Source organism: Dromiciops gliroides, chromosome 3 (genome assembly GCF_019393635.1).
Source record: "Dromiciops gliroides isolate mDroGli1 chromosome 3, mDroGli1.pri, whole genome shotgun sequence".
Lineage (NCBI taxonomy): Eukaryota > Metazoa > Chordata > Mammalia > Microbiotheria > Microbiotheriidae > Dromiciops > Dromiciops gliroides.
This window is the reverse complement of record NC_057863.1, coordinates 340,099,545-340,126,919: the sequence shown is the minus strand read 5'-3', so window position 1 is coordinate 340,126,919 and position 27,375 is coordinate 340,099,545. Positions and strand designations below refer to the sequence as shown.

Genomic DNA, 27,375 nt, shown 5'->3' with positions numbered 1-27,375 from the left:
CCTTCTATAAAAAAACCTGCGGTAGTGTAAATAATCAGAAACTTGACCGGGGAATGGGGGGAGCAATGACGTCATGGCGGGAAGGTCTCAGGCATAGGCGCCAGGCATTCTGCCAAGGAGCCCGTTGATTGGCTGGCGGGAGTAGAACGTAGTCCGGGAGCGCGAAGACTCCTCGAGGCCGGAGCTTTAGTCCCACCCCGCTAAGCCTCTTCGAGAGAGATGGTTGGAGAACTCTCTGTCCGACGGATATGACATCACAGCACTTGAGACTGCGACTGCTTATTCCGTGCGAGGGGGAAAAGGAGGAGAAAAGGCGCGTTGGGGAATGTGGGCGGGGCGCGTGGGCCTACCTTGGCTGCCGTGGAGGTGGCGGTGGCGGCTGCGGTGCCGACTGCAGCAGCGGCGGTGGCCGGAGGTTCGCAGTTGAGCCAGGGAGTCGCCGCGAGCGTTGCCTCGGGAGCTGAGGAGCTGCAGCTACCGCCGCTGCTTCAGCTGAGGAAAGACAGCCAAAGCTTCGGCTCGGCGTCGCGGCCGAGGAGGGAACAGGAGCCGCCGCGCCGGGGCAGCCGAGAGGGCCTCCCGCTGTGTGAGTCTACAGGCTGGTGCTCCGAACCCGGGCGGGGGGCGGGGATCTCCAAGGCCTGGAGGCTTAGCAGGGAGCGTTCTGCATCCTTGCCTGGTGCTCTCCCAGAACCGGATCGGTTCCGATCTGGACGCTCCCCTCCCACCCCCGGTCCTCCCCGCTTTCCGAGTCCCTGGTGGTGGCTGCCATCCCTGATGGGTTTTTCATTCATTGCCGAGGTTCGTCGGTGGCGTTTAATCTTAAGACAAAAGCAATGGTAAAATGGACTTAATGACTCCAAATTTCTCTGGTCAATACAAGCATCCTCCTGACAAGATAAGAACCGCTGCCCGGGTTGGGAGGATAAAATGAGAGATTGTGTCAGATGCACCTTCGTACACTTCCAAGGGCCAAAATAGCGTAAGGGGGTGTCATTAAAAGGGAACAGGAATCGGAATCTTACTATTTGTAGACTGCTCCTGAGTTGCAGGGTTCCCATTACATTATTTCAAATTTTTAAAAAGTCATTTCAATTAAATTGCGTTTATTTATTGCTTGCCTTCTCAGTGGGTGGGGGAGGGCCCTAAAGAGATCGAGGATTTGAAAATCTAATTTTTTTAATGCTTTAATAATTTTTTTTTATAGTTAAGCCTTTGTTTTCTCTTACATTCCCCGGTTGTTAAAAGAAAAACAAAAGGTTGGTAACAATACGCATTCTTTTCTTAAAATAGAAGCACCAAGTACTTTTGCATCCTCTAGTTCTAGGTGTTTAAATTGTCTCTCTCTCTCTCTCAGGTTTTGATGCTGAATTGAAAGCATTCACTGATGAAGATGGCTTCAAAGCCCGATGCTGAGCTTTCTTTGTCCGATTGCTTGTGCCAGATATGCACGGATATACTAATAGAACCGGTCACCCTGCCCTGTAGTCACACGCTTTGTAATTCGTGTTTCCAGTTGACTGTTGAAAAGGCTAATCTGTGCTGTCCTTTCTGTCGTCGGAGGGTCTCTTCATGGGCCAGGCAACATGCCCGTCAAAATACTCTTATCAATATGGAACTGTGGAATAAAATTCAAAAAAATTATCCAGAAAAGTGCAAGCAAAGAACTACTGAAGACAGTTTGGAAGATGATGGTGAGTAAAGGGAATACATTCTTTTGGAAAACAATTAGCTTTTTTTTTTTTTAATGGGGCTGTGGGGTTAAGTGACTTGCCCAGGGTCACACAGCTAGTAAGTGTTAAGTGTCTGAGGCTGGATTTGAACTCAGGAACTCCTGAATCCAGGGCCGGTGCTTTATCCACTGTGCCACCTAGCCGCCCAACAATTAGCTTTTAAAGCCAATCCAGTCCTTATTTTTTTTTCATCACATTGGTCTAAGGTTTTTTTTCCCCCTTTGGATTTTTATTTACCTAGCAGTATTGGGTGAAGTCAGGGCCTTGTTCTTATTCCTCTTTGTATTTTCCGCTGCCACAGTAGACCTTCAGTTAATTTTTTTTTTTTTTTTAGTGAGGCAATTGGGGTTAAGTGACTTGCCCAGGGTCACACAGCTAGTAAGTGTTAAGTGTCTGAGGCCGGATTTGAACTCAGGTGCTCCTGACTCCAGGGCCGGTGCTCTATCCACTGCGCCACCTAGCTGCCCCACCTTCAGTTAATTTTTTGAGTGAAAAATGGCAATGATAAAATGCTGCAGGTATCCTCCTTTGTCTTCCATTCAAATGTTTACAGATATAGAAATAGTAGAAACTCATTGTTGTACTTAACCTTTACCCTCCCTGATTTTCAGTTTAACTGTACCTATATCTCCATTCATTCTATAAGTGTTACTAAGCTGACTGTGGTGACAGGTTCCCAGCCCTGTCAGGTAAGGCCTTTTTTGGTTGTTGTTTTATTCGCTTTAGTACTTCTCCAAGATTACTGTCTGTTGTTGTTCAGCCATGTTTGAATTTTCATGATCCCACTTGGGGGTTTCTTGGCAAAGATACTAGAGAATCTCTCTGCTCATTTTTTTTAGGACATGATAATCCATTACATACATATACCATAATTCATTAAGCCATTATCTAATGAATAAGCATCTGCTTTACATTTCTTTCCTACAACAAAAATAGCTGCAATAAATATTTTTGTATATATGGGTCTTCTTCCACCTTTAATTTCTTTAAAAAAAAATTTTTTTTAGGGGCAGTGAGGGTTAAGTGACTTGCCCAGGGTCACATAGCTAGTAAATGTCAAGTGTCTGAGGTCAGATTTGAACTCAGATCCTCCTGAATGCAGGGCCAGTGCTTTATCCACTGCCTCCCTTAGCTGCCCCCTAATTTCTTTTTGGTATAAACCTAGTTGTAGTAGTATTGCTGGATCAAAGGGTATTCACAGTTTAGTGGCTTGTTTGATACAGTTCCATATTGCTTTTCTGCACCATTTCATGGTTCCACCAGTAGTAATACATTAGTATTCATCTTATAGGCATGAGGGAACTTTAGAGTTGTTTTGATTTACATTTCTTTAATACTGATTTGGAGAATCATTTCATATGGCTACTGATAATTTAGATTTTGGGGGGGCGGTGGTGCAGTGGATAAAAGCATGGGCCCTGGATTCAGGAGCACCTGAGTTCAAATCCAGCCTCAGACACTTGACACTTACTAGCAAGTCACTTAACCCTCATTGCCCTCAAAAAAAAAAAAAAAAGATAATTTAGATTTTTTTCCTTTAAAAGTTGGCTCCTGGGGCAGCTAGGTGGTGCAGTGGATAAAGCACCGGCCCTGGATTCAGGAGTACCTAAGTTCAAATCTGGCCTCAGACACTTGACACTTACTAGCTGTATGACCCTGGGCAAGTCACTTAATCCCCATTGCCCCGCAAAAACAAAAACAAATAAAAGTTGGCTCCCCCAGTTTAAAATTTGAACTCCTTGAGAGCAGGGATGCTTAATTTTTCTGTTTGTATCCCCAACATTGAACACAGTGCTTGGCACATAATAAGAACCTGATAAATGCTTTCTCATTTATTCATTCAAGGACCTTACATTCCAATGTACCGATAGTATTACACATAGGGAAGTATTGGCTAGGAAGGGACACTTTGGTCTTTTTCCTTTCTTTTTTTTATAGTGTTTTATTTTATTTTCCAATTACATGTAAATATTTTCAACATCCATTTTTGTAAGATTTTTGAGTTAAAAATTTTTCTCCTTCCCCAAGACAGCAAGCAATCAGATATAGGTTATTTATACAGAGTCATGTTTCCATTTTGGACACTTTGGTCTTAAAAGTTACAGAGGCCCAAGGTGGCTGCCTGAATAGGAGGCCAACCACGAAAATCTGTATCCCTATTCCTGCAAAACCCTGAAGTTTTCCCATGAATGAAGGACCAGGAAATCCAATAAGAAATTAAAATATCTTTCCCCCCAAAAATTGTTCAGACCCTCCCTGCCAGCAAAGTCAATACAAAATAGCCTGCTAGCAGAACGGAGTTTGCCACAGACATGTATAATCTGCAGCCCTCTGTAAGCACAAGAACAGAAAGTGACTCCTCTGTGTAAACTGCAGAGTTGTGTCTCTTGGAAGTTCCAGGGAGAAGCACTCTCCCTGGGTAGCCAGTAACAGGATAACCAGTATGGCAGCATTCAGACAACCAGGTCAGCTCAAGGGAAGTCAGGGGCCCAGAGGTGCCTAACACTAGCCTGAGAAACCAGGGAGGGTGCAGAAGACTTACAAACTTAAAGGTTAGGGTCATAGCAGGGCAAAACCTGGGAGATTGAAGTCAGTGCAGGAACCCAGTTAATCCAGGGTCAAGACCACCAAGCATAACTATCACCCTATCCAATAGTATGACAAAAGACAGCCTGGCCCTGGCACAAAAAGCCCAAGTTCAGAAACCAAGCTGGAGAGATGAGTAAATCAAAGAAAATATCATTCAGTATAAAAAATTATTACAAATCTAACACTGTTACTGCAAGCAGCAACTCAAAGGAAAAAAATAGATTTTTCATGAAAACTATATAAGTACCTAGAAGAAATAAAAGATTCTCAGGAAAAAAGAAGTGGAAAGAAAAAAGTAACTTAGATGAGAAAGTGGTGAATCTTACCATTAAATGTAGACAACTAGAGAATAGTCAAAAGAAATCAGTGGTTTCATGAGAGCACAAAAGAGTAGAACAAAACCATAAGATTGAAAAAATAGAATATGAAAGGGCTAACATTTTAATAGGGGAAGAAGAAGCAAGTATTCCCCTTCAGAATCTTAATGTCTTCAAGAGATTAAGGGAATTAAGTAAGAAAAACAATTGGGAGCACAGTGATTTGTTTTGAGGATTTTAAGAGGGGGAATAGAAGGGAGAGTAAAAGGAATATAATAATGTAAAAAAAGGAGAAATAAAGGGGGTGAAATTTTCCCATTTTTCACAATTGGGGTGTATGAGAAGAGATACACGAAGGGAAGGTTGGGGAGTGGCCATCAGAAGAACCTTACTCTTAATCTGAAACAGACAAAAGAATTGAATGCACATGTGAGGGGTTTGGTAAAGAGATAGCATAAAAAAAAAAGTCAGAGGTGGGCAGCTAGGTGGTGCAGTAGATAGAGCATCAACCCTGGATTCAGGAGGACCTGAATTCAAATCCGACCTCAGACTCTTGACACTTACTAGCTGTGTGACCCTGGGCAAGTCACTTAACCCCAATTACCTCACCAAAAAAAAAAAAAAGAGAGATACCATCAAACTAAACATAGAAACAAGTGAAGGTTTAAAAGGGGTGGGGCATGTTAGGAGGGAGGATAATACTGGGCAGAGAATGGGTGGAAGCAAAACCAATTCCTTGATCCTGGTTGGGAGGAAAAACAGAGACCTAGAATCTATGTGTATCTTAGATTGCCTCTTAGACATTTGGGAAACTGCTGAACAAATTGTATCTATTCAACTAAATTATTTTAACTGTTGTAAATATATTTAAAGCATCTCTTGTAAATAACATTGTATTCTTTCTAATCCACCGTACTATCCACTTCAGTTTTAGGGGTGAGTTAATCCCATTCACATTTTCAGTTATGGTCATTAATTTATGTCTCTCCATCTTATTCTCTAGAGCAAAGCTTCTTTTTTTTTTTAAATAAAAGTATTTTATTAGTTTCCAGTTACATGTAGAGATTGTTTTCAACATTGTTTATATAAGATTTCAAATTTCAAATTTTTCTCCCTCCCCTAGACAGCAGGTAATCTGACATAGGTTATATCAAACAGTGTGTGTGTGTGTGTGTGTGTGTGTGTGTGTGTGTGTGTGTGTGTGAGATAACATTAAACATATTTCTGCATTAGTCATGTTATAAGAGAAGAATCAGCAAAAAGGAAAAACCTCAAAAAAGAAAAACAAAAGAAATAGTATGGTCCAATCAGCATCCATATTCCACAGTTCCTTTTCTTTTTTCTGGATTTGGAGAGCCTTTTCCATCATGAGTCCTTTGGAACTTTCTTGTACCGTTGGATTGGTGAGAAGAATCTAGTCTATCTCAGTTGATCAACACATAATGTTGATGATACTGTGTATAATGTTCTTCTGGTTCTGCTCATCTCACTCATCATTTCATGCAAGTGCTTCCAGGTTTCTCTGAACTCCTGCTTATCGTTTCTTACAGCACAATAGTATTCCTTTACATTCATATCCCACAACTTGTCTATCCATTCCCCAATTGATGGGCATCCCCTCAATTTCCAATTCATTGCCACCACAAAATGAGCAGCTATAAATATTTTTGTACATGTGGGTCCTTTTCCCTTTTTTATGATCTCTTTGGGAAAAAGACCCAAAAGTGGTATTGCTGGGTCAAAGGGTACAGAGCAAAACTTCTTAAACTGTAGGTCACGACCCCATATGGGGTCACATAACTGAATTGTGGTGGTAGTAAAAATTTGGCTCTCTAGCAAGAGTGAAAGAAGTTTAAGAGGCCCTGCCCAGCACAAGTGCTCTAGGTTTAATATTATCTACTTCTGCTCTTCTGCCCATCTTTTGTTTTCTTCACTGAGAGCTTCACAAGTCCTTATCCTTTCTTTCCTTCCTTTTAAAACACTCTTCCAGATATACCCTCCTTTGTTAGATTTTCTTTTGTTTAGGAATAATCCCTCCCTTAATATGCATCCTCTCTTTACTTACATCCCACTCCCTTCTCCTGTTTCTTCCTGTTTTTCTGTTGGGCTGTATTTCTGTACCCACCTCTGTGTATATTCTTCCCTCCATTAAACATTTCTGATGAGTGTAAGATTCAAGTGTTACCTCTTTCCTATATTAGAAGGTAAATAGTTTATTGTCATTTAGTCCCTTATGATTGGTCACTTATAGACCTTTCTGTGTTTCTCTTTTCTCCTGTATTTCTACATATCAGGAATGCTTGGAAATCCTCTTATTTCATTAAAGGTCCATTACACCTCTCCCCCCCAAGGATTATGTTCAGTTTTGCTGGGTCAGTTATTCTTGGTTGTAAGGCTTTTTTTTTTTTAAGCAACAAACATTTATTTTATTTTTTCCAATTACATGTAAGGGTAGTTTTCAACATTCATTTTCATAAGATTTAGAGTTCCAAATTTTTCTCCCTCCCTTTCCTCCCCCCTCCACAAGATCACAACCAGGTTATATATGTACAATCCACACTGTTCTTTTTTATCAGTTCTTTCTATAGGGGTGCATAGTAAGCTTCCTCATTAGTTCGTTGGGATTGTCTTAGATCATTGCATTGCTGAGAGTAGTTAAGTCATTCACAATTGCTCACTGAACAATACTGCTGTCACTATGCACAGTGTCCTCCCAGTTCTGCTCACTTCACTATACATCAGATGTTCATTAGTCTTTCCAGGTTTTTCTGGGATCATTCTGTTTGTCATTTCCTATAGCACAAGACCATTCCACCACAATCATATAGCACAGCTTCTTCCATCATTCCTCAATTGATGGATATTCCCTTGATTCTCAATTCTTAGCCTCCACCAAGAGTTGTTATAATTTTTTTTTTTTTAGTGAGGCAGTTGGGGTCAAGTGACTTGCCCAGGGTCACACAGCTAGTAAGTGTTAAGTGTCTAAGGCCGGATTTGAACTCAGGTACTTCCTGACTCCAGGGCTGGTGCTCTATTCACTGCGCCACCTAGCTGCCCCTATAAATATTTTTTGTACAATTTTTCCCCCTTTTCTCTTTTTCATAATTACTATTGTTAACTGTTTCCCTTCCATCCTATTCCCTTCCCTATGATATTTATTCTATTATCCATCTTCTTTCATCCTGTCCCTCTTCAAAAGGGATTTGCTTCTGTCTGTCCCCTCCCCCACTCTTCCCTTCCTTCTTTTGCCCCTCTCTCTTTATCCCCTTCCCCTCCTATTTTCCTGCAGGGTTAGAGAGATTACTCCACCCAATTGAGTGTGTACATTATTCCCTCCTTGAGCCAATTCTAATGATATTGAGGTCTTTGAGCCAATTCTGATGAGTGTTAGGCTCATTTACTGCCCAGATTAAATAGATTACTCCACCCAGTTAGGGGTGTGTGTGTGTGTGTGTTAGTCCCTCCTTGAGGCAACTCTGAGTTTAAGGTCTTTGAGCCTTTTCTGATGAGTGTAAAATTCATTTACTGCCCTGCTTCTCTCCTATCTCTTCCCCCATTCCATAAGCCTTTTCCTCTTTCTTTCATATAGGATTTCACTTCTGCCCTTCCCCCTCCCCCAGTGCATTCCCCATACCCCTCAATTTAACCCTAAAGATGTCATCATGGGGCAGCTGGTGACACAGTGGACAAAGCATCACCCCTGGACCCAGGGGGATCCCAGCCAAAACCCAGCCACAGACACAAGACAGTCACCCACTGTACGACCCTAGGCATGTTCCCCAACTCCAATTTTTTATAGCTCTCTAGGGTCTTGTATTTGAAAGTCCAATTTGCCATTCAGTTCAGGCCTTTTCATTACAAATATCTGAAAGTCTTCTTTTTCATTAAAGCCCCATTTTTCCTCTGAAAGATTATGCTGAGTTTTGCTGGGTAGGTGATTCTTGGTTCTGATCCCAATTCCTTTGCCCTCTGGAATATCATAATCCATGCCCTCTGGTCCTTTAATGTAGAAGCTGCTAGGTCTTGTGCTATCCTGACTGGGGCTCCACAGTACTTGAATTCTTTCTTTTTGGCAGCTTGCAATATTTTCTCCTTGACCTGAGAGCTCTGGAATTTGACTATAACATTCCTAGGAGTTTTCCTTTTGGGCTCTCTTTCTGGAGGTGATGAGTGGATTCTTTCAATTTCTATTTTAGCTTCTTCTTCTAGAATTTCAGGGCAATTTTCCCTGAGAATATCTTGGAAGATGATGTCTAAGCTCTTTCCTTGATCATGGTTTTCAGGTAGACCAATAATTTTCAAATCATCTCTCCTGGACCTATCTTCCAGGTCAGCAGTTTTTCCCAGAAGATATTTCACATTGCCCTCTATTTTTCATTCATTTGGATTTTCTTTATTGTGTCTTGGTTTCTCATAAAGTCACTGGCTTCCATTTGTTCAATCCTTATTCTTAGGCAATTATTTTCATCAGAGAGCTTTTGTACCTCCACTTCTATTTGGCCAATTTGACTTTTCAAGCTGTTGACTTTTTTCTCATGTCTTTCCTGCATCACCCTCATTTCTCTTTCCATTTTTACCTCTACCTCTTTAACTTTATCTTCAAAGTCCTTTTTGAGTGCTTCTATGGCCTGAGACCAATTCATATTTTTCCTGGAAGCTTTAGGTATAGGGGGCCTAATGTTGATATCTTCCTCTGAAGGTGCACCTCGATCTTCCTTGTTACTGAAAAAACTTTCTATGGTCCTCACTTTTCTCTGTCTGCTCATCTTGCCTTTCTTTTACTTGCCTTTCAGCTCCTTAAAGTGGGGCACTGTTTCTAGGCTGCAGTATCCCAAGCTTAAGAAGTCCCAGGTGGTATGATTTAAGGAGGATCAGGTTCTTCACTCACCCGGCCTGTTCCCTGGTCCTTAGATGACCCCAAACCAACTTGCTAATCAACCAGCTTTGTGTGTTATGGTTGTCAGCTCTGACAAGCCTGTGCCCCTCCCCCACCTGGGCCACTGCTACTCGAGCCTACCTCCTGGTTCCCAGAAGGGGTGAAATATCCACATTCTGCTTCAGCACCAGCATAGACCCTTGTAGTCTCCCCCCTGCCCAGGGCTCAGCCCTCTCACCAGACCCTGAGCTTATTTCCAGACAACACTGGTGCTTCAGCTGATTCAGAGGCTCTGAGGGTCTCCTTCTCTGGTGAGGCCTTCCTGGGCCTGGATCTGTGTCAGGGTGACTATGGGGTTGGGCTCGACTCTTGTATCAGCACAGCAGCTCCTTCCTTCTGACCTTCCAAGCTGTTCTTGATTAGAAAATGATTTCAGCACATTCTTCTGTGAGTTATGCTGCTCCAGGCACTTTCCTATGGTGTTATTTGGATGTTTTTTGGAGCGATCGTGTCATAAGTTCAAGAGCTCACTGCCTTTCCTCAGCCCAGGCTATATTTTTTGCTTTCTGAAATATCATATTCCACACCTTTATGGTTGTGGCTGCTAAATCATTCATTGTCCTAACTCTCTTCTCTGTTTTTTAATTCTTTCTGGCTGCTTATAGTATTTTTTCTTTGCTCTAGAAGCTCTGGGTTTCTGGAAATTTTTGTTTTGAAGTTTCTTTCAGCAGTTGGTTTAGTGGATTCTTTCCAGGTCAGCTTTTACTATAAGACCTCACTTTTTCCTTTTTTTTTTTTTTGGTGGGGCAGTGGGGGTTAAGTGACTTGCCCAGGGTCACACAGCTAGTAAGTGTCACGTGTTTGAGGTCGGATTTGAACTCAGGTACTCCTGAATCCAGGGCCAGTGCTTTATCCACTGCACCACCTAGCCGCCCCTAGACCTCACTTTTTTTTAAAAGGTACTTTGACATTGTTTTATTATTTCTTGTCTTGTATAGTCGTATTGATCTGTTCTGTTTTCTAAGGAGTCTGCCACTCAGGTCAGATTTTGTACCCCTTGAGCCAAGTTGTTGATTACCTTTCCAATTCTTTTCTTCCATAACTCTCATTTCTTTTTTTTTTTTTCAGGACAATGAGGGTTAAGTGACTTGCCCAGGGTCACACAGCTAGTGTCAAGTGTCTGAGGTCAAATTTGAACTCAGGCCCTCCTGAATCCAGGGCTGGTGCTCTATCCACTGCACCACCTAGCTGCCCCCTGTCTCATTTCTTTTAAATTCTTGACTCATAATTTTTTTTTCCCCCTTTCAGGAATTCTAGTTGAACTTGTACCCAAACTTTGTTTTTCTTTAGGGCTTTGCTTGAAGATGTTTTGGAGTCATAGTTTTCTTCTGGGTTTGTGTTGAGTGTCCCTCTCCCCATAATAGCTCTTTATGATGAATTCCTTTTTGTTTGCTTGTTCTTTCACCCACCCTATGTTCTGACTTGTAACTTTGTTAGGACCAGGCTCTGAACACTTTTGGGTGGAATCTCTAAGCTGTGCTTTTGTTCTTTTGGTCATGCTGCTGCTTTCTCAGGGTATTGAGTATTGTGTTACTGTAAGATCTCAGGAACAGCTCAGGCTGGGGACCTTCAAGTTTTCATTGTTTCCAAAGCCTTCTCTTCCAGGGCAAAGTCTGATTGCTGTACCCTGGTCTGTCTGACTGCTCCTAAGTTCCTGGCATGTGTTTAAGGTTCTAAGTAACATGTCTGTGGGCTTCCCATTGGTTGGAGTTGGAATCAGCCAGGTGGAAAGCTCAGCAGCTTCAAACTGACAGGTCTGTAGATTCTCCTTTGGTCTGGGATTTGAATTTTGGTCATTCCACTTCTGACTTCAGAATGACCTGGGGGCCAAGGCTGACACTCCCAGTTCCAGATTCAGAGCCTCAAAGGTGCTGCTTGCCCAGTACAGGGCCTGCGGCCTGGGTGAAGGTCCCCTGCTCGGGCCACCCTGGATCTGTGTCCCAGAACTGGATAGTGAGCAACAGAGCTAATAGTCAATTCCTGTTCCTGGTCCCTGCACAGAGTCGGGGCTCTATGTGAGTATGGGACCTCTTCTTGCCTGGGTACACAGCTATGAGCAGATCTTGCTTCAGTTCCCACATTAAAGGACTGTGCCTACGTCTGAATACCCACATCCCTCTGGCTCTCTTTGGTGACCTGGGTTGGAAAAATGACTCACTGTGGTGTGGGTTCCTAGTCAGGACTCAATTTGTGGGTCCTGACCATATCTTTGTGGGGGCGATCTCTGTTGCGTTTCCTCTTACTACTCTGCCATCTTGTCTGGTCTCCAGTAGAGCCGATAGTAGAAACTACAAGCTGGTGAAATCGACAAGAGGTAGTGAGGAGGAAGAAGAGGCTCTATGGTGCCCCAAGTTGGAGCCAAGACATGGATGGTGGATCTTGGCCATGAGCTCTTCTCTCCTTTTTATCTAAAAATTCTTTAATATCCCAGCACTTCTCTGTTTCTTTCCCTTCAGTTTAGGTGACCTTTCTCCTTACCAAAGATAGCCGCCGCACCCCCCCCCCAACACTTCAATCACCCCATCTCTCTAATATCTAGCATCCTCCTGAATACTAGTTCACCACTAGATTCTATCTTTCTCTCAATCAGTTGTCTTATATCTTTCTTCCCTTTCTCAGCTGAACACCCAGAAAGTATTATCTATACTCATTGTCTCCACATCTTACTTCCCAACTAATCCTCAACTCTTTGTAATCTGACCTCTTCACTTCTGCCTTCTGACCACATCACTACATTGAAAACACTGTCTCCAGTTTCCATCAGTCTCTTAATTGGCATATCCAAAGATCTTTTTCTAGACCTCTATGCTGCTTTTGACTCAGTTGACCCACTACTAAATACTCTATTACTTTCCTGGCTACTTGTTCCTCTTGGGATTATCCTCACAGTATTCTCCTCTGGTTCCCCTACCTGTCCACTTGTTCCTCCTCCATCTCTTTTGTTCTCTCCACATCCATCACACCGCCCCCCCCAATTGTGTGAGTTCCCCAGGGTTATGTCCTGGGCTCTATTTTTTCTCTACAATTTGTGACCTCATCAGTCTGTATAAGTTTTATTGTCATGTGTATGCAGATGATTCCCATACCAACATTTCCAGCTTTGTCTCTCCCCCCAGTTTTAAGGCCTATGACAACAGTTACCTGTTGAACATTTCAAACTGAATATCCAATGGACCGCCTAAATTCAACATGTCCAAAACAGAACTCATTATCTTCTTTCTTCTAAACTTCCTTTTTCTATTCAGGGTGTCAACATTTTTCCAATATTTTTGGTTTGTCTGGGGCAGCTAGGTGGCACAGTGGATAGAGCACTGGCCCTGGATTCAGGAGGACCTGAGTTCAAATCTGGCCTCAGACACTTAACACTTATTAGCTGTGTGACCCTGGGCAAGTCACTTAACCCCAATTGCCTCACCAAAAACAAAAACAATATTTTCAGTTTGTAACCAAGATATCCTTACCTACTCATTTCTGTAGCCAACCCATATTGCCAAACCTTGCTTGTTTTTTCCTTTCCATAGCATTTCTCCTCTCAGACTTCATCTCTATACTCACATAACCACCACCATAGTTATTATGGGGCCATCTGTTTAGATTTTTTATCCCTCAAGTCTTTACCAACTCCAGGCTGTCTTCCACACAATTACCAAGGTAATTTTCCTGAAGTGCTGATCTGGCCATGTTACTCCTTGACTCATTCAACTCCCGTGGCTCCCTATTGCCTCTGGGATCAAATATAAACTTGATTTGGCTTTTAAAGCCCTTCACAACCTGGCTTTACTTATTTCCCCTGACTCTCTCACCTGCACTCTATGATCCAGTCAAGTTGTCCTTTTCTCTATTCCTTACACATATGCTATCTCCTCTTTATTCCTTTGCAGTAGCCATTCTCTATGTCTAGAATGTGTTTCCTCCCTGTCTCATGTCTGAAGCACCACCTTCTTCTATGTGGTACCCTCAACTGTTGGTTCCCTTTCTCCCTCTAACTACCTTATATTTTATTTTCTGTATTTTGTATATACATATATATGCCGTTGTCTCCCCTTGTAAGCTCTTCAAGATCAGGAATTGTTTCATTTTTTGTATTTATGTCCCCTGTGCCTGGCATAGTGTCTGGCATGTAGCCAACTTGTAGGTAAGCACATAAGAAATGCTTATTGACTGATTCCACAGAAGAGTGTCTAGGCAAATAGAAGGAGGAACCAGGAAAGTAGTATCATGAAAACTCAGAAGAAAGAATGTCTGGGTCAACTCTCTTGAATGTTGCAAAAAGATCAAGAACTGACTGAGAAAAAAGACTATACAATTAATGTAACAGATTAGTACTCTTGGGGAGTTCAATTTCAGTTACATATTCAGAACTATAAAAACTGCTATGTGGTTATGGGGTGGGGGGGGGGAATGTGCCAGAAATTAACAATATACTGCAGGAAAATGTACTTCAAGGGCTGGAAACAAATGCCAGAGTAACCCAGTTTCTGCTCTGAAATTTTCTTCCAGTTCTGGAGAATTTATTTTTTAAAAAGGCAATTAATGGGGCAGCTAGGTGGCGCAGTGGATAGAGCACCGACCATGAAGTCAGGAGGACCTGAGTTCAAATCTGGCCTCAGACACTTAACACTTACTAGCTGTGTGACCCTGGGCAAGTCACTTAACCCCCATTGCCCCGCCAAAAGGGAAGAAAAAATTTTAAAAAAAAGACCTTATAAAAAAATAAAATTTTTTTTTAAAAAAGGCAGTTAATCAGTTTTAGGACAAGAGGGGAAGATAGATGGCCATGTAAGGGAGAAATCCAAATTTTACAGATTCCAAGCTTGTTGTGTTTTTAAAAGGACATGAAGAGATATTTGAGAGATGCTCAGAGGAGAAAATATAAGCAAGTTTCTTTTAATTACCTTTCTCACCTGAATATGGTACTGTTAAAGTAGTAGGATTATAAAACATGAAACCAAACTAATTTACAACTTAGTCTTCATATTTAACTCTTACAGAGGATTTGTTACCATTGCCTGTGAGGGAGGCAGATCTGAAAACATATATTGTCACGATTCTTCATGGAAAATCATGCTGAAGTATGAAATCAGTTGTATATTTCGTCTTTGTTTTATCTTAATAGACTAACCAAAATTTGTGTTCTTTGTCTTTTGATCTGAAACAGTTGATGCATATAAGCCACATCATCTGCTAAGCCAACCTGGGGAATTGAGGCGTGAATATGAGGAAGAGATTAGCAAAGTAGGTGCAAATATTAATTCCTTTACTTTCTAAATAATGTTTGTGTTGTATGCTTATACTTTAATATACTCTGTAGGGCAGCTCGGTGGTGCAGTGGAGTGCCAGTCAAGAAGATTCATCTCCCTGAGTTCAAATCTGGCCCCAGACACTTCCTAACTGTGTAACCCTGGGCATGTCACTTTAACCCTGTTTGCCTCAGTTTTCTCATCTGTAAAATGTGCTGAAGAAGGACATGGCATACACTCTAGTATCTTTGCCAAGAAAAGCCCAAAATGGGTAACAAAGAGTCAGGCACAACTAAAATGACTGAACATCACCAACAATATACTCTGTAATGCTGACATGTAAATATGGCCATTGAAATAAAGTAATTTCTTTCTTTTAAAATATATCCAAGACAACTGATTTCAGTGTGCCCAAAATAATACAGAACTAGACTTTTAATAATGAGTGGCCTTGGGGCGGCTAGGTGGTGCAGTGGATTAAGCACTGGCCCTGGATTCAGGAGTACCCGAGTTCAAATCCGGCCTCAGACACTTGACACTTACTAGCTGTGTGACCCTGGGCAAGTCACTTAACCTCCATTGCCCCGCAAAAAAAATAAATAATAATAATAATAATGAGTGGCCTTTTTCTATGCTTGGGAGAGGTCCTTGACCTTGTTCGAGGGAAGAGTCTTTTTCTGTTTCCCATTATCTTAAGAGAACCATGGAGCATGGTAAAGAAGGGATGGTTATCTTGCCTGATATATTTAAGCAGGAGATAGGAGATCTTTCCAGGTCAAGATTCAGTTCTTCTTTAAAGAGTTATACTTGTTGAGTCATGTCCAACTCTTCATGTCTGGGGTCAGATTTGAACTCAGAAAAATGAGTCTTCCTAACTCCAGACCTGGCAATCTATCCACTCAGCCACCTATCTGTCCCTGTATATATGCTACTAAAGTCTTAATGGGGACATTTTCTGGAAAGAGTAGAGACAATTGAAGGCATTTGTGCTAAAATTTTGAGCTGTTTTCCATGTTATATTGCATGAAGTTTTTTTGTGGGGGGAGGATTTGCATAAAGTTTTAAAGTTGTTATTACTAGTTGGGCTTTTTGTTGGTGTTTTGGTTTGCGTTTGTATTCTGAAGCTCTGAAGACTTTGAGAGGTATATTTTGCATTTTAGTATTCAGGCTTTTTAATCTGTTACATTCTTTTTTTTTTTTTTTTTTAGTGAGTGAGGCAGTTGGGGTTAAGTGACTTGCCCAGGGTCACACATCTAGTAAGTGTTAAGTGTCCGAGGCCAGATTTGAAATCAGGTACTCCTGACTCCAGGGCCGGTGCTCTATCCACTGTGCCACCTAGCTGCCCCAATCTGTTATATTCTTACAGGATAGCTGTGATAGTTAAGTTCTCTTTGCAAATCCTGTCTTCAAGTGATTTGAATGAGAATCAAGTATTTTAATTTTTTTGGCTTTTGCTTCTGCTAAATTTTCTATCATTTAATTATATCTTTTTTTGTTAATATTGGTTTATATCTTTTGAGAAATTCTCCATTATGGAACCAATTTTTTTCTCACTTTAAAAACTCTCCATATCTTTCTGCCTCTGTTCCTGAAGAAAGTGTTGATGACGTGGAGGTGTGAGCTCTGGTATGATCCTCTGATCCTAAATAGTTTTAGAATATCCTTAGCTTATTTCTTAATTTTCCAACATCATTTTCACTGAAATATCTTTTTCAAGACCCTCCCCCCCCAAATGTAAATGGGAAATGTTTAATGAGTAACTTTTATTTATTTATATTTTTTTGGTGAGGCAATTGGGGTTAAGTGACTTGCCCCCAGGGTCACACAGCTAGTAAGTGTTAAGTGTCTGAGGCCGGATTTGAACTCAGGTCTTCCCAACTTCAGGGCCAGTGCTCTATCCACTGCACCACCTAACTGCCCCGAAATGTTTAACAAAATAAATACGGGGCAGCTAGGTGGTGCAGTGGATAGAGCACTGGCCCTGGAGTTGGGAGGACCTGAGTTCAAATCCGGCCTCAGACACTTAACACTTACTAGCTGTGTGACCCTGGGGGCAAGTCACTTAACCCCAATTGCCTCACTTAAAAAATATATTAAAAAATTAAATAAATAAATATAAATATAATGCAACATAGATATTGTTAATTTGTGGTTTCCAGGATGTGGCCTGCAGGGATCTATTTCTGTTTTGAGTTTGACACCACTATTGAGTTTAAAGCAATAAGCTCATTTTAGGGTGTTTAAGATTTTGCTTTTTTTACCATGAATTAGCATTTAAAAATTCAACCAGGTAAAAGTTTGTGTGGAGTGAAATGTCAACAATTACAAAATACCTTAACAGATTAATTGACTGTTGAAACCATGAAAACTTCTGGTTACCTCCAAAAAAGGCAATTTTGTGAGTTTTTTCAAAATTCAACAAATATTTGAGCACCTCATATATTCAGTATTGCTAGTCTTTGGATATTAAATTTGTGTAAATGCTGAGGGGAGAAATGAAGTAGTAATAAGTTATTAAAAAAATTTTTTTACCCAGTTCATCTCCTTTCTCATTTTTTTTCCTCTACTCATTGCTCCCCTATTTATTCATTTTTACTTCTGTTTGTACATGCAGGAAATGTAATTTTGGAGTCTTAGGACTTTTAAAATTATATTACCTTTTTCGTTGTGATAGATGAGTCAACATTTGTAGTCTGTTGTTATGTTCTCTATCATTTTTATTTTTTAATAAACAATTTTAAGGTGGAGGCTGAACGAAGGGCCTATGAGGAAGAAGAAAGCAAAGCAAGTGAAGAATACATTCAGAAATTACTAGCAGAGGAGGAAGAAGAGCAAAGGCGGGCAGAAGAGAGGCAACGAGAAATGGAGGAACAGTTGAAAAGAGATGAAGAACTGGCCAGAGAAATCAGCATCAATCTTGTAAGTCCAAGTGGGGATCAAAGAATTTTTTTCCCCCTTAGTTTCAGTAGTCAAGATACCCAGAAAAGTAAGAAAAGAGAAAAATATTTGGAATCTGTTCTAAGTCTACCTGCTCTGTCTTGATACTGCTTGATAAAGGAAAGCAATTTAAATTTGTAACAGCTCCAGAATTCAGATTTTATTTGCCTCATGGTTAAAACATATATTTTTCTTTTATTCCATGTGGTAATTTAAATTAAAATTTTTAAATGAACCTGACATTGTGATACTTTAAAGTCTTCTAGATGTGAAGGTGAAAAATATCACCAAATAAAATCATAACTTTTGGGGGGGGGGGGTGAGGCAATTGGGGTTAAGTGACTTGCCCAGGGTCACACAGCCAGTAAGTGTTAAGTGTCTGAGGCCAGATTTGAACTCAGGTACTCCTAACTCTAGGGCCAGTGCTCTATCCACTGCGCCATCTAGCGGCCCCCTAAAATCATAACTTGTTAAAACTGGAAAGAACCTTGAATGTCTAGTCAATCCTACCTTTTTATAGCTGAGAAAATTTTGAGGTTAAGTAATTTGCCCAAGGTTACACACTGTATTATAGTCAGAATTAGGATTAAAGATTGCAGATATTCCAAATCCTAAATCACTACTTTTCTCACTACACAGTGAACTTTGGTTTTTAAAAAAATATACCATTCATAGTAAGCTGAATCATGTTTCAGTGTATTCACAAAGCACAATCTAGAAGAAGTGAAGAAAATTCTATTTATTTCTATTTATTTTTATTTTTATTTTTTTCAATTACATGTAAAGATATTTTTTTGAGTTCTAAATTCTTCTCCCATCTACCCTTCCCTCCCCACTCCCGAGGCCAGCAAGCAATTTGATATAGGTTATACTTTACAATCATGTTATACATATTTCCACATTAATAAGAGCTGCAAGAAAGAATAAACAAGAACAATAACAAAAAAGCAACAACAAAAGTGAAAATAGTATGCTTCTGTCTACATTCAGACTCCATAGTTTCTTTTTCTGTATGTGGAGAGCATTTTCCACCATAAATCTTTTGGCATTGTCTTGGATCATTGTATTGCTGAGTTAAGTCTATCACAGTTGATCATCACACAGTGTTGTTAATACTGTGTACAATGTTTTCTTAGTTCTCCTTTCACTCAGCATCAATTCATGTAAGTCTTTCCAGGTTTTTCTGAAATTATCTGCTTATAATTTCTTACAGCACAATATTATTCCATTATATTCATATACCACAACTTGTTCAGCCATTCCCCAATTGATGGGCATCCCCTCAATTTTCAATTCTTTTATACCACAAAAAGAGCAGCTATAAATATTTTTGCACATGTGAGTCCTTTCCCCTTTTTTATGATCTCTTTGGGATATAGACCTAACAGTGGTGGGTCAAAGGGTATGCACAGTTTTAAAGCCTTTTTTGGGATGGTTCCAAATTGCTCTCCAGAATGGTTGGATCGGTTCACAGCTCCACCAATAGTGCATTAGTGTTCCAATTTTCCCACATCTTCTCCAACATTTATCATTTTCCTTTTTTGTCATATTAGCCAATTGGTACCACAGAGTAGTTTTACTTTTCATTTCTCTAATCAATAGTAGATAGTTTTAATTTCATCATCTGAAAATGCCTGTTCATATCCTTTGACCATTTCTCAGTTGGGGAATGACTTGTATTCTTATATATTTGATTCAGTTCTCTGTATATTTTAGATATGAGGCCTTTATCAGAAACACTGTAAAAATTGTTTCCCAGTTTTCTGCTTTCCTTCTAATCATGTTTGCATTGGTTTTGTGCAAAAACTTTCTAACTTAATGCAGTCAAAATGATCCACTCTGCATTTCATAATGTTCTGTATCTCATCCTTGGTCATAAATTCTTCATTTCTCTACAGTTCTAATAAGTAAACTATTTCTTCCTTTTCTAATTTGCCTATGATATCACCTTTTATCTCTAGATCTTATACCCATTTTGACTTTACTTTGCTATATGGTGTAAGATGTTAGTTTATGCCTAGTTTTTGTCATACTATATTCCAGTTTTCCCAGCAGTTTTTGTCAAATGGTGAGTTCTTATTCTGGAGGCTATACTCTTTGGGTTTGTCAAACGGGAGATTGCTATATTCATTTACTTGTGTGCTTAACTTATTCCACTGCTCCTTTCTATTTCTTAGCCAGTACCAAATAGTTTTAATGATTGCTGCTTTATAATATAGTTTTAGATCTGGTACAGCTAGACCACCTTCCTTTGCATTTTTTTCCCCATTAATTCCCTGGATATTCTTGACCTTTTGTTCTTCCATATGAATTTTTTTATTGTTTTTTTCTAGCTCTATGAAATACTTTTTTTGGTAGTTTGGTATGGCACCAAATAAGTAGATTAATTTGGGTAGAATTGTCCTTTTTATTATAATAGCACGGCTTACCCATGAGCAATTTATATTTTTCCATTTGTTTAGATCTGATTTTATTTGTGTGAAAAGCGTTTTGCAATTGTGTTCTTATAGTTCCTGGGTTTGCGTTGGCAGGTAGACTCCCAAGTATTTTATATTTTTGACAGTTATTTTAAATGGAATTTCTCTTTCTCTCTCTCGCTACTGGACTTTTGTTTGTCATATATAGAAATGCTGATGATTTATTTGGGTTTACTTTATATCCTGCAACTTTGTTAAAGTTGTTAATTTTTCAAGTAGTTTTTTTTTAGTTGATTCTTTAGGATTCTCTAAGTATACCATCATATCATCTGCAAAGAGTAATAGTTTTGTTTCCTCGTTTCCCACTCTAATTCCTTCAGTTTCTCTTCTCTTATTCCTAAGGTTAACATTTCTAGTACAATATTGAATAATAGTGGTGATAATGGACATCCTTGCTTCACCCCTGATCTTATTGGGAATGCCTCTAACTTATCCCCATTGCATATAATGCTTGCTGATGGTTTAAGATAAATACTGTTTATCATCTTAAGGAAAGCTCCATTTATTCCTATGTTCTTTGGTGTTTTTACTAGGAATGGGTGCTATATTTTGTCAAACTTTCTCTGCATCTGTTGTTCCTTCCTCTTTAAATGCTATTGTACCCACCCTTATTGTCTCTTCACTTAGGTTAAAATAGTTGCCATATTGGTGATTTATTTGGCAAGATAGTTAAAATAAGAGTTCGGATGTCCATTACAGAAACAAAGTTGTTATTGGATGTATTGCCCTAACAAAAACAAACCAAAAAAACCATCTAGTCCAGCATCCTGAGGGAATAGAGATTTTTGTGTTTGATATACAATAACACTGCACTAATCCAAATTGATTAGGGTAACTGTCATGTATGAAATGCAAGTACTTGGTAAGTTGAACTTTAAAGAGAACTTTTTCATTGAATGCATGAAAGGTTGGAATTTATAAATTACATTTCATTTTTTTAAATTGATTTTTGTCAACACGGCTAATAAAGATTCAAACCACAAAGTATGCTTTAAAAAAAACCAACAAAACATTAAATTTCCATAAAATAGATCTTGTGACTGACAGTTATGCAGTCAATACCCTTACCTTTTGGTAAACGAAAGATTTTTTTTTGGTGGAGAGTAAACTGAAGCCCAACTTCTATTAGAATTTTCTTATAAATTATTAATTATAAAAATAGAGTTATAGAGATATAATCATATAATAATCTTGTATTTTCTGAATAATCTCTTTTGTTCAAGAACAAACTGAGTGAGAGAAGTATCTTTAGCTCACCTTCAAGTGCTAAGCAGTCTTCACCAGTCACCAGCAAGTCACAAAAGAACAAGTTGAGCATCGTTGGAAGTATTCAAAAGTAAGTCTTTATGGCTGTGTTAAATGAATAAATATTTAAGCAGCTGCTATATTTCTATTGATGTATAATGTGCTTTTTTACTTTTACTAAAGGTTCCTCACCTAAGGTCTGTGGTCTTTTTTTTTTTTTTTTTTTTTGGCTGGGCAATGGGGGTTAAGTGACTTGCCCGGGGTCACACAGCTAGTAAGTGTCAAGTGTCCAAGGCCAGATTTGAACTCAGGTACTCCTGAATCCAAGGCCAGTGTTCTATCCACTGCACCACCTAGCTGCCCTGTACATTCTTAATTTAATTAAGAGTTTGTTTTTATTAGGGCTAATCACTTCCTTAATCTGGCCTCCTAATTCCCCTTCTAACTTTTCCCTGTTGAATGAAATATGTTTCTCTAACTCTTTGGTTGAATTTCTTCCCTTCATCCAGTTCAGAGGAGAATGAGATTCACATATCAGCTGCTCAGCCCTTACTTCTTGTTTGTATAGACTTAATTTTCTTTTCCTCCTCACCACACCCCACAATCTATTTCTCTTCTCCCTCTCCATTCTTTTATTGTCATCTAAACCTAATAGAATCACTCCCAGTCCTCTGTCTAGATTCCCTTTATAAAAGACTCCTGATGGTAGGTTTCCAGGGGACACATATTTAATTTATGTTTCTCCTAATTCTTATATTTGAACTTCATAATTTTCTACACAACTCTTGATCTTTCCATTCGGAATGTTTGGAAACCCTCTGTTTCATTTAAGATCCATTTTCCCTCCTTATTTGGTTTTACTCTGTTATACTGTTTAAGTTATTCTTGGTTGTAAAAGTGTATCCTTTGTAGTGATGGAATAAAATCATGTCCTCATTGTCTACCGGCCTTCTTTGTTTCCTTGGCCAAAAAAAAATTACTGTGACTTTTTCTTGAATTTTCCTATCAAGATTTGGTCTGGTACTTTTTTTTTTTGGTGGGGACAGTCGGGGTTGAGTGACTTGCCCAGGGTCACACAGCTAGTAAGCGTCAAGTGTCTGAGGCCAGATTTAAACTCAAGTCTTTCTGAATCCAGGCTGGTGCTTTATCCATGGTACATTTTCTAGATCTCTTTGGAGGAGGTGGGCAGGTTGGGGAGGAAGTATTAAGTATCTTTCTCTCAAAACAGTTCAACTTTAACATATATTTTCTTTTTAAAGGTATTTGTCACCAAAGTCCCAGTTTGCATCACTACAAACATTTCAACCTGAACTTGAAGCAGGAGATAACAGGAATTCTGTGTCTAAGGTATTTTGGTGACAAAGAAATTCTTATAACACAGTTTATTCATTGTTTTAACTTCTCTAGAAGATTTTGAGCAGAGGGTATGAGTGAAAATATATAAATGTTTCTCTTAAAACTCTTAACATTTTTTTCCCCCAGTTAATTAATCATTGATGAGGACATCTGAAATAGAACTGGGAAGCATAACATTAGAAGCTTTCTTGTTAGGGTTTAGGTGAGCAGTCTGGAGTCAGGGAATAGATAAATATGATATGTTAGAAAAAACCAGGAGACCCAAATAGAGTCTCAAAAGGCAGAAAGAATAAATTCAGGACAGCAGCACCCAGGTCTTGATTGTAAAGTAAGTTCCTCTATAATCCAAAAGTTTCTTACTTGTAGTAAGTTGTGATCTCAGTGCTTAGCTCTGTTTGCTTCATCCTGGAGGCTTCAGGAAGTGCAGAGGGAGAAAGGTAGACAACTATGTGGGCAAAAAAAATGAGGAAAGGTCCTGACACTATGAAATATGTTGAATGTAATAATTTTTGAAAACTGCGTCTTCAACATTTTTAGTAGTAAAAATGAAGTAGTCATATCCCATTCTGAATGAAATACTAAAAATCACTTTACTTTTTGAGGGACAACTACTTACAAGGGAAAACTTTCTGTATTTTAAAAAAGCCCTATTTATAATATATAGAAAAAGAAGAATTTAGGAGTGAATTGTTTGGGCTATTGTTGCTTAAGATATGTTTAGACAAATAGCTTCTCAAAATTTTGTTTAATTCCTAATACATAAGTGATTTTTACCTATATTTGTTGTTGCTTTCATTTGAGCTTGTCTATATTTTTTATCATTATCTCATAAAAGCATTATCATAATATTCAGTGCCTTCCCACTTAGCATTTGGCAATAGCCTGTATAAAGCTAATATTTGACTTTCTAGTTTTGCTGAATGTTACTTTATCTTTTTTTTTTTCCCTTGCAGGATATTAGCAGCAATGTGAAGAGCCCTTTGTGGCAAGAAGATGATGAGGATATGCCAACTTTATCTCCACAAGAATTCCTGGAGAGTCAGAGCAGAGTTGCAAAGGGTTCAATTACAGATTCACCTATGCCTCATTTAAATGCCTTTAGTGTGGAAGAAGAATGTCTTGAGAAAGAAACTAAATCGCAGATGAGTAATCCAAATGAAATTACACATGGACATTTTTATACAAATCATGAAGTGCAAACCAGATTTCTCTGTTCCGCTGAGGCTGTAGCCAAGTCTCCTGGGAAGCCAGAGAATGGCTACACTATATTTAATTCAACAGAAATAACCAGAAACAGCATTGTTGATACAGAAAATGAAGGTAGGAATCTACTGATTGATAAAGAAATTCCCAAAAGAAAAGATCAGGAATTTCCTTCTGGAACAGTCAGTGATTCAAGTAGCTCTGCAAAGAGAAGGAAACTCTGTACAGAAACTTCTTCAGAACAAGAAGAGACAGACAATAACATTGCACAGAAACTTATAGACTTGGAACACTTGCTCTTTGAGAGGCAGAAGCAAGAAGAACAAGATAGGTTATTGGCTTTACAGCTTCAAAGAGAGGTGAATAAAGAGCAGATGACACTGAATCGGCAGAAGGGGTCCCCAGATGCTTATCCCTTGCGCACTAAAGTCTCTTTGCATCCAGATGAATCTCCAAATGGATGGAGAAGGTATTCCAAGGAAAAGCACTGCAAAAAACAACCCGAAACAGAGCTTTCAAAACCTCGAAGAAATTCAAAAGATGAAAACTGGCAGCCTTCTCCTGTAATCCAAAAGAAAATTCCAGCTAATAAGAGAGGAAAGACAGCCAACTCATCCAAAAATGCACGTTCTCTACAGCCTAGTAATACTCAGAAAAGTATTTTTCAAATGTTTCAGAAAGCTGCAAAATGATGAATGGGGAGGGGTGAAGAATAAAGGAGTAAGAAACAATTTTAATGCTTGTATATTCAATAATGCTCCTATTGGCAAATGCTTTTTGGTGCATTTTGTTTCGCACATGTACCTATTACCTTTAGTTTCTCTGTTGGAAATCTGATTACAGGAAAAGTTTAAGAGAAGGTGCTGGTGTAAAACTTTCTCTTCAGACAAACTTCCAGCAGTCAACAAAAAAAATTGGTTTTCTGTGTTGGCAATAACCAAAGTACATTGAAATGGAGGATACCACTGGCTGGAAGATGCTTTTGACCATCTCTGAAATCTTCAAATATCATAAATGCTGGAACTTAAAAAAAGAATCTGCCCATTATGGTCAGTGCTCACTTGTTTATTCAATTTCATCTCAACAAAAATAAAGCAAAAACTTTTCTGCTCTCAGGCATTTAAAGAATGAAGATAGTCTTCGATATTGAAAGGAGGATGAAGGTATTGCCACCTTCCCTATCTCCTTGCTATGTCCCTAAATATATTTAAAGAAGTACTTAAAAGGTTATGGTTTCTTATCACTAAATAATATAAATTACAACCCATACTCCTAATTAGGTTTTAAATACTATAATAAAATTTTATTTTCTAGAATAGATCAGAATCAGTGTTAATGCAGGGAAAGAATATCTAATTTTTGGAAAACTGAAGAGGGTTCCTGACAAGGAAATTGGAACTTTAAAGCAAAGAGTCCAGGAGTGGAAGTGTAGTTAGATAGATTAAGCTTGAGGGAGGGAAATGTGAGGCTGAGCAGAAGGAACCTGGACAGTTTGGCTGTGGACAGGTCGGCAAGATATCCTTTGCTTTGTATTGGTCATTGGGTTTCTGACAGTTTTGAAATTAATCTACCAAATGACATTTTTGTACACTTTTATTTTTATCAGGTCATCAGTTTGATTTTGGAAGCTCCCATTTCTGTTTAAATTGCTGTTCTGAAAAAAAAAATTAAGGTGGGTTGGTGTTTTTGTTTGTTTTTTACCAATTAGGCAACAACGTGCTAACATCTGTTTTGTTAAAGTCCAGGGACATTAGTGCTAGAGTAGCTTTGACCAAGAAACACCAGGTAGTCCATTTCCTACTTACTATAGAGCTCATTGAATGTAATGGATTTTTACATTAAAGACTAAAAAGTTGACTAAAAAGTTTCTACCTGTTAAGACAAAGCTGATTTTGTTGTTGTTGGGGGGACTTGACAGATTTCATAATTGAAATTTTTGTCCAGCTGGCATTTTTACTTAATGGAATGTATGTTGATTGGAAAACTAGGTGAGACTTTTTTTTTTTTAATCAGCCAAATTAAAGCCTATTAAGCCTGATACAAATTCATTTATTTGCCTTGAGGTAGTTAAAATGGTTTAGTCAACAGCATTAAATAAGGATCAAATCAGTCTACACTGGATTACTACTGCTTTTGCATATTCCAAACAGATGTTAAGTAGTTTATATTTTGATTACATAATGTTGAAATTTATTTTGTAAATTTATTATTAAAACTTGAAAATTTTGCCTATGAAAACAATATTATAAATTGTGATTACGTTCTCAGTCTATCCCACAAAAATATATTTATTTTTAACTCCTAATATAATGGGACATGTGATACAGGAGAGAGGTGGAATAGCAAGAAAGTTTTGATCTCCTTTTCTTAGCACAGGACTTACCTAGGAAAAATCTTGAAATATTGTTTCTTTGATACTCTTTCCCCTTATTTCTATACTCTTCTATTAATTCCTAGTAAGCTTCTTCCATCGCCCTAAGTTTATGCAACAGGATGCCAACAAAGCCTAGCTCTCTTCTCCAAAATGATTACAATCCCTTTCTCTCCAGTAGAAACACCTTGTTAGCTGAATGAAGGTGATATGTTAACTAGATGTCATAAGAAAAAGTCTTACTTATTGTGCATAGAGTTTGCAGGTCACTTTGAGTCAACATTCCTAAAAGTATTTATATTACGAGGAGGCTTCTTTGCCCAGTGTCTAATTTAGTATGGAAGAGTCAGAGAAAGCAATTTGACTAGGAACAGTGGCATCACCATTTAAGTAGGCCAGCCCTGCCTTTGATTCTGCCCCCAAAATCAATTTCTCTAAAATACTCCTGCTTTCCAAAGGATCTCCCTTCAGTTTCTTAATCCAGACTTTCCAGAAAGTGTTGAGTTTTTTCGCAGTGCCAGGAAGGCATCTGGGTGGGGAGTACAGAGCAGTGTATGTGTTTTAAGTCAGGAACTAAATGTGTAATTATGTGCTTTTTGGTAATGTTATGTGAAATTTAAGAAATAACCAAATTTGTGTCTCTTAAGTTCCCTACCCCACTGCCAAATGTAGAGTCTATTTGGAATGAATACAGCATTAAAGATCAACTTTATACTAAAATGTCTAGATTCATTTATTTCTTTTGTTTTGTTTTGGTGGAGCAATGAGGGTTAAGTGACTTGCCCAGGCTCACACAGCTAGTAAAATTAAGTGTCTGAGGTCACATTTGAATTCAGGTCCTCCTAAATCCAAGGCTAGTGCTTTATCCACTGCACCACCTAGCTGTCCCTTGTTTATTTCTTATAAAACATACAATGTCAGGTCCAAATTGTTGTTGAGTCATTCAGTTGTGTCTGAGTCTTTGTGACTAC

At 38.9% G+C, this 27,375-nt stretch overlaps 1 protein-coding gene across 3 annotated transcripts; it reads left to right on the top strand.

Moving 5' to 3' along the window:
• Window positions 1–261: 261 nt before the first annotated feature.
• On the top strand, window positions 262–27,106 carry RNF168 (ring finger protein 168). 3 transcript variants are annotated; one of them, XM_043997615.1, is made up of 8 exons: window positions 262–586; window positions 1,249–1,259; window positions 1,358–1,694; window positions 14,734–14,810; window positions 17,558–17,734; window positions 21,453–21,565; window positions 22,734–22,821; window positions 23,784–27,106. In XM_043997615.1, the coding sequence occupies exons 3-8, from the start codon at window positions 1,388–1,390 to the stop codon at window positions 24,723–24,725; spliced, it is 1,704 nt and encodes a 567-aa protein (XP_043853550.1). In that variant the 5' UTR covers window positions 262–586; window positions 1,249–1,259; window positions 1,358–1,387; the 3' UTR covers window positions 24,726–27,106. The 3 variants fall into 3 exon arrangements, with proteins under 3 accessions (XP_043853550.1, XP_043853549.1, XP_043853551.1); XM_043997614.1 differs by lacking the exon at window positions 1,249–1,259 and having other exon boundaries at window positions 263–586; XM_043997616.1 differs by lacking the exon at window positions 1,249–1,259 and having other exon boundaries at window positions 264–586; window positions 1,517–1,694.
• The last annotated feature ends 269 nt before the right edge of the window (window positions 27,107–27,375 follow it).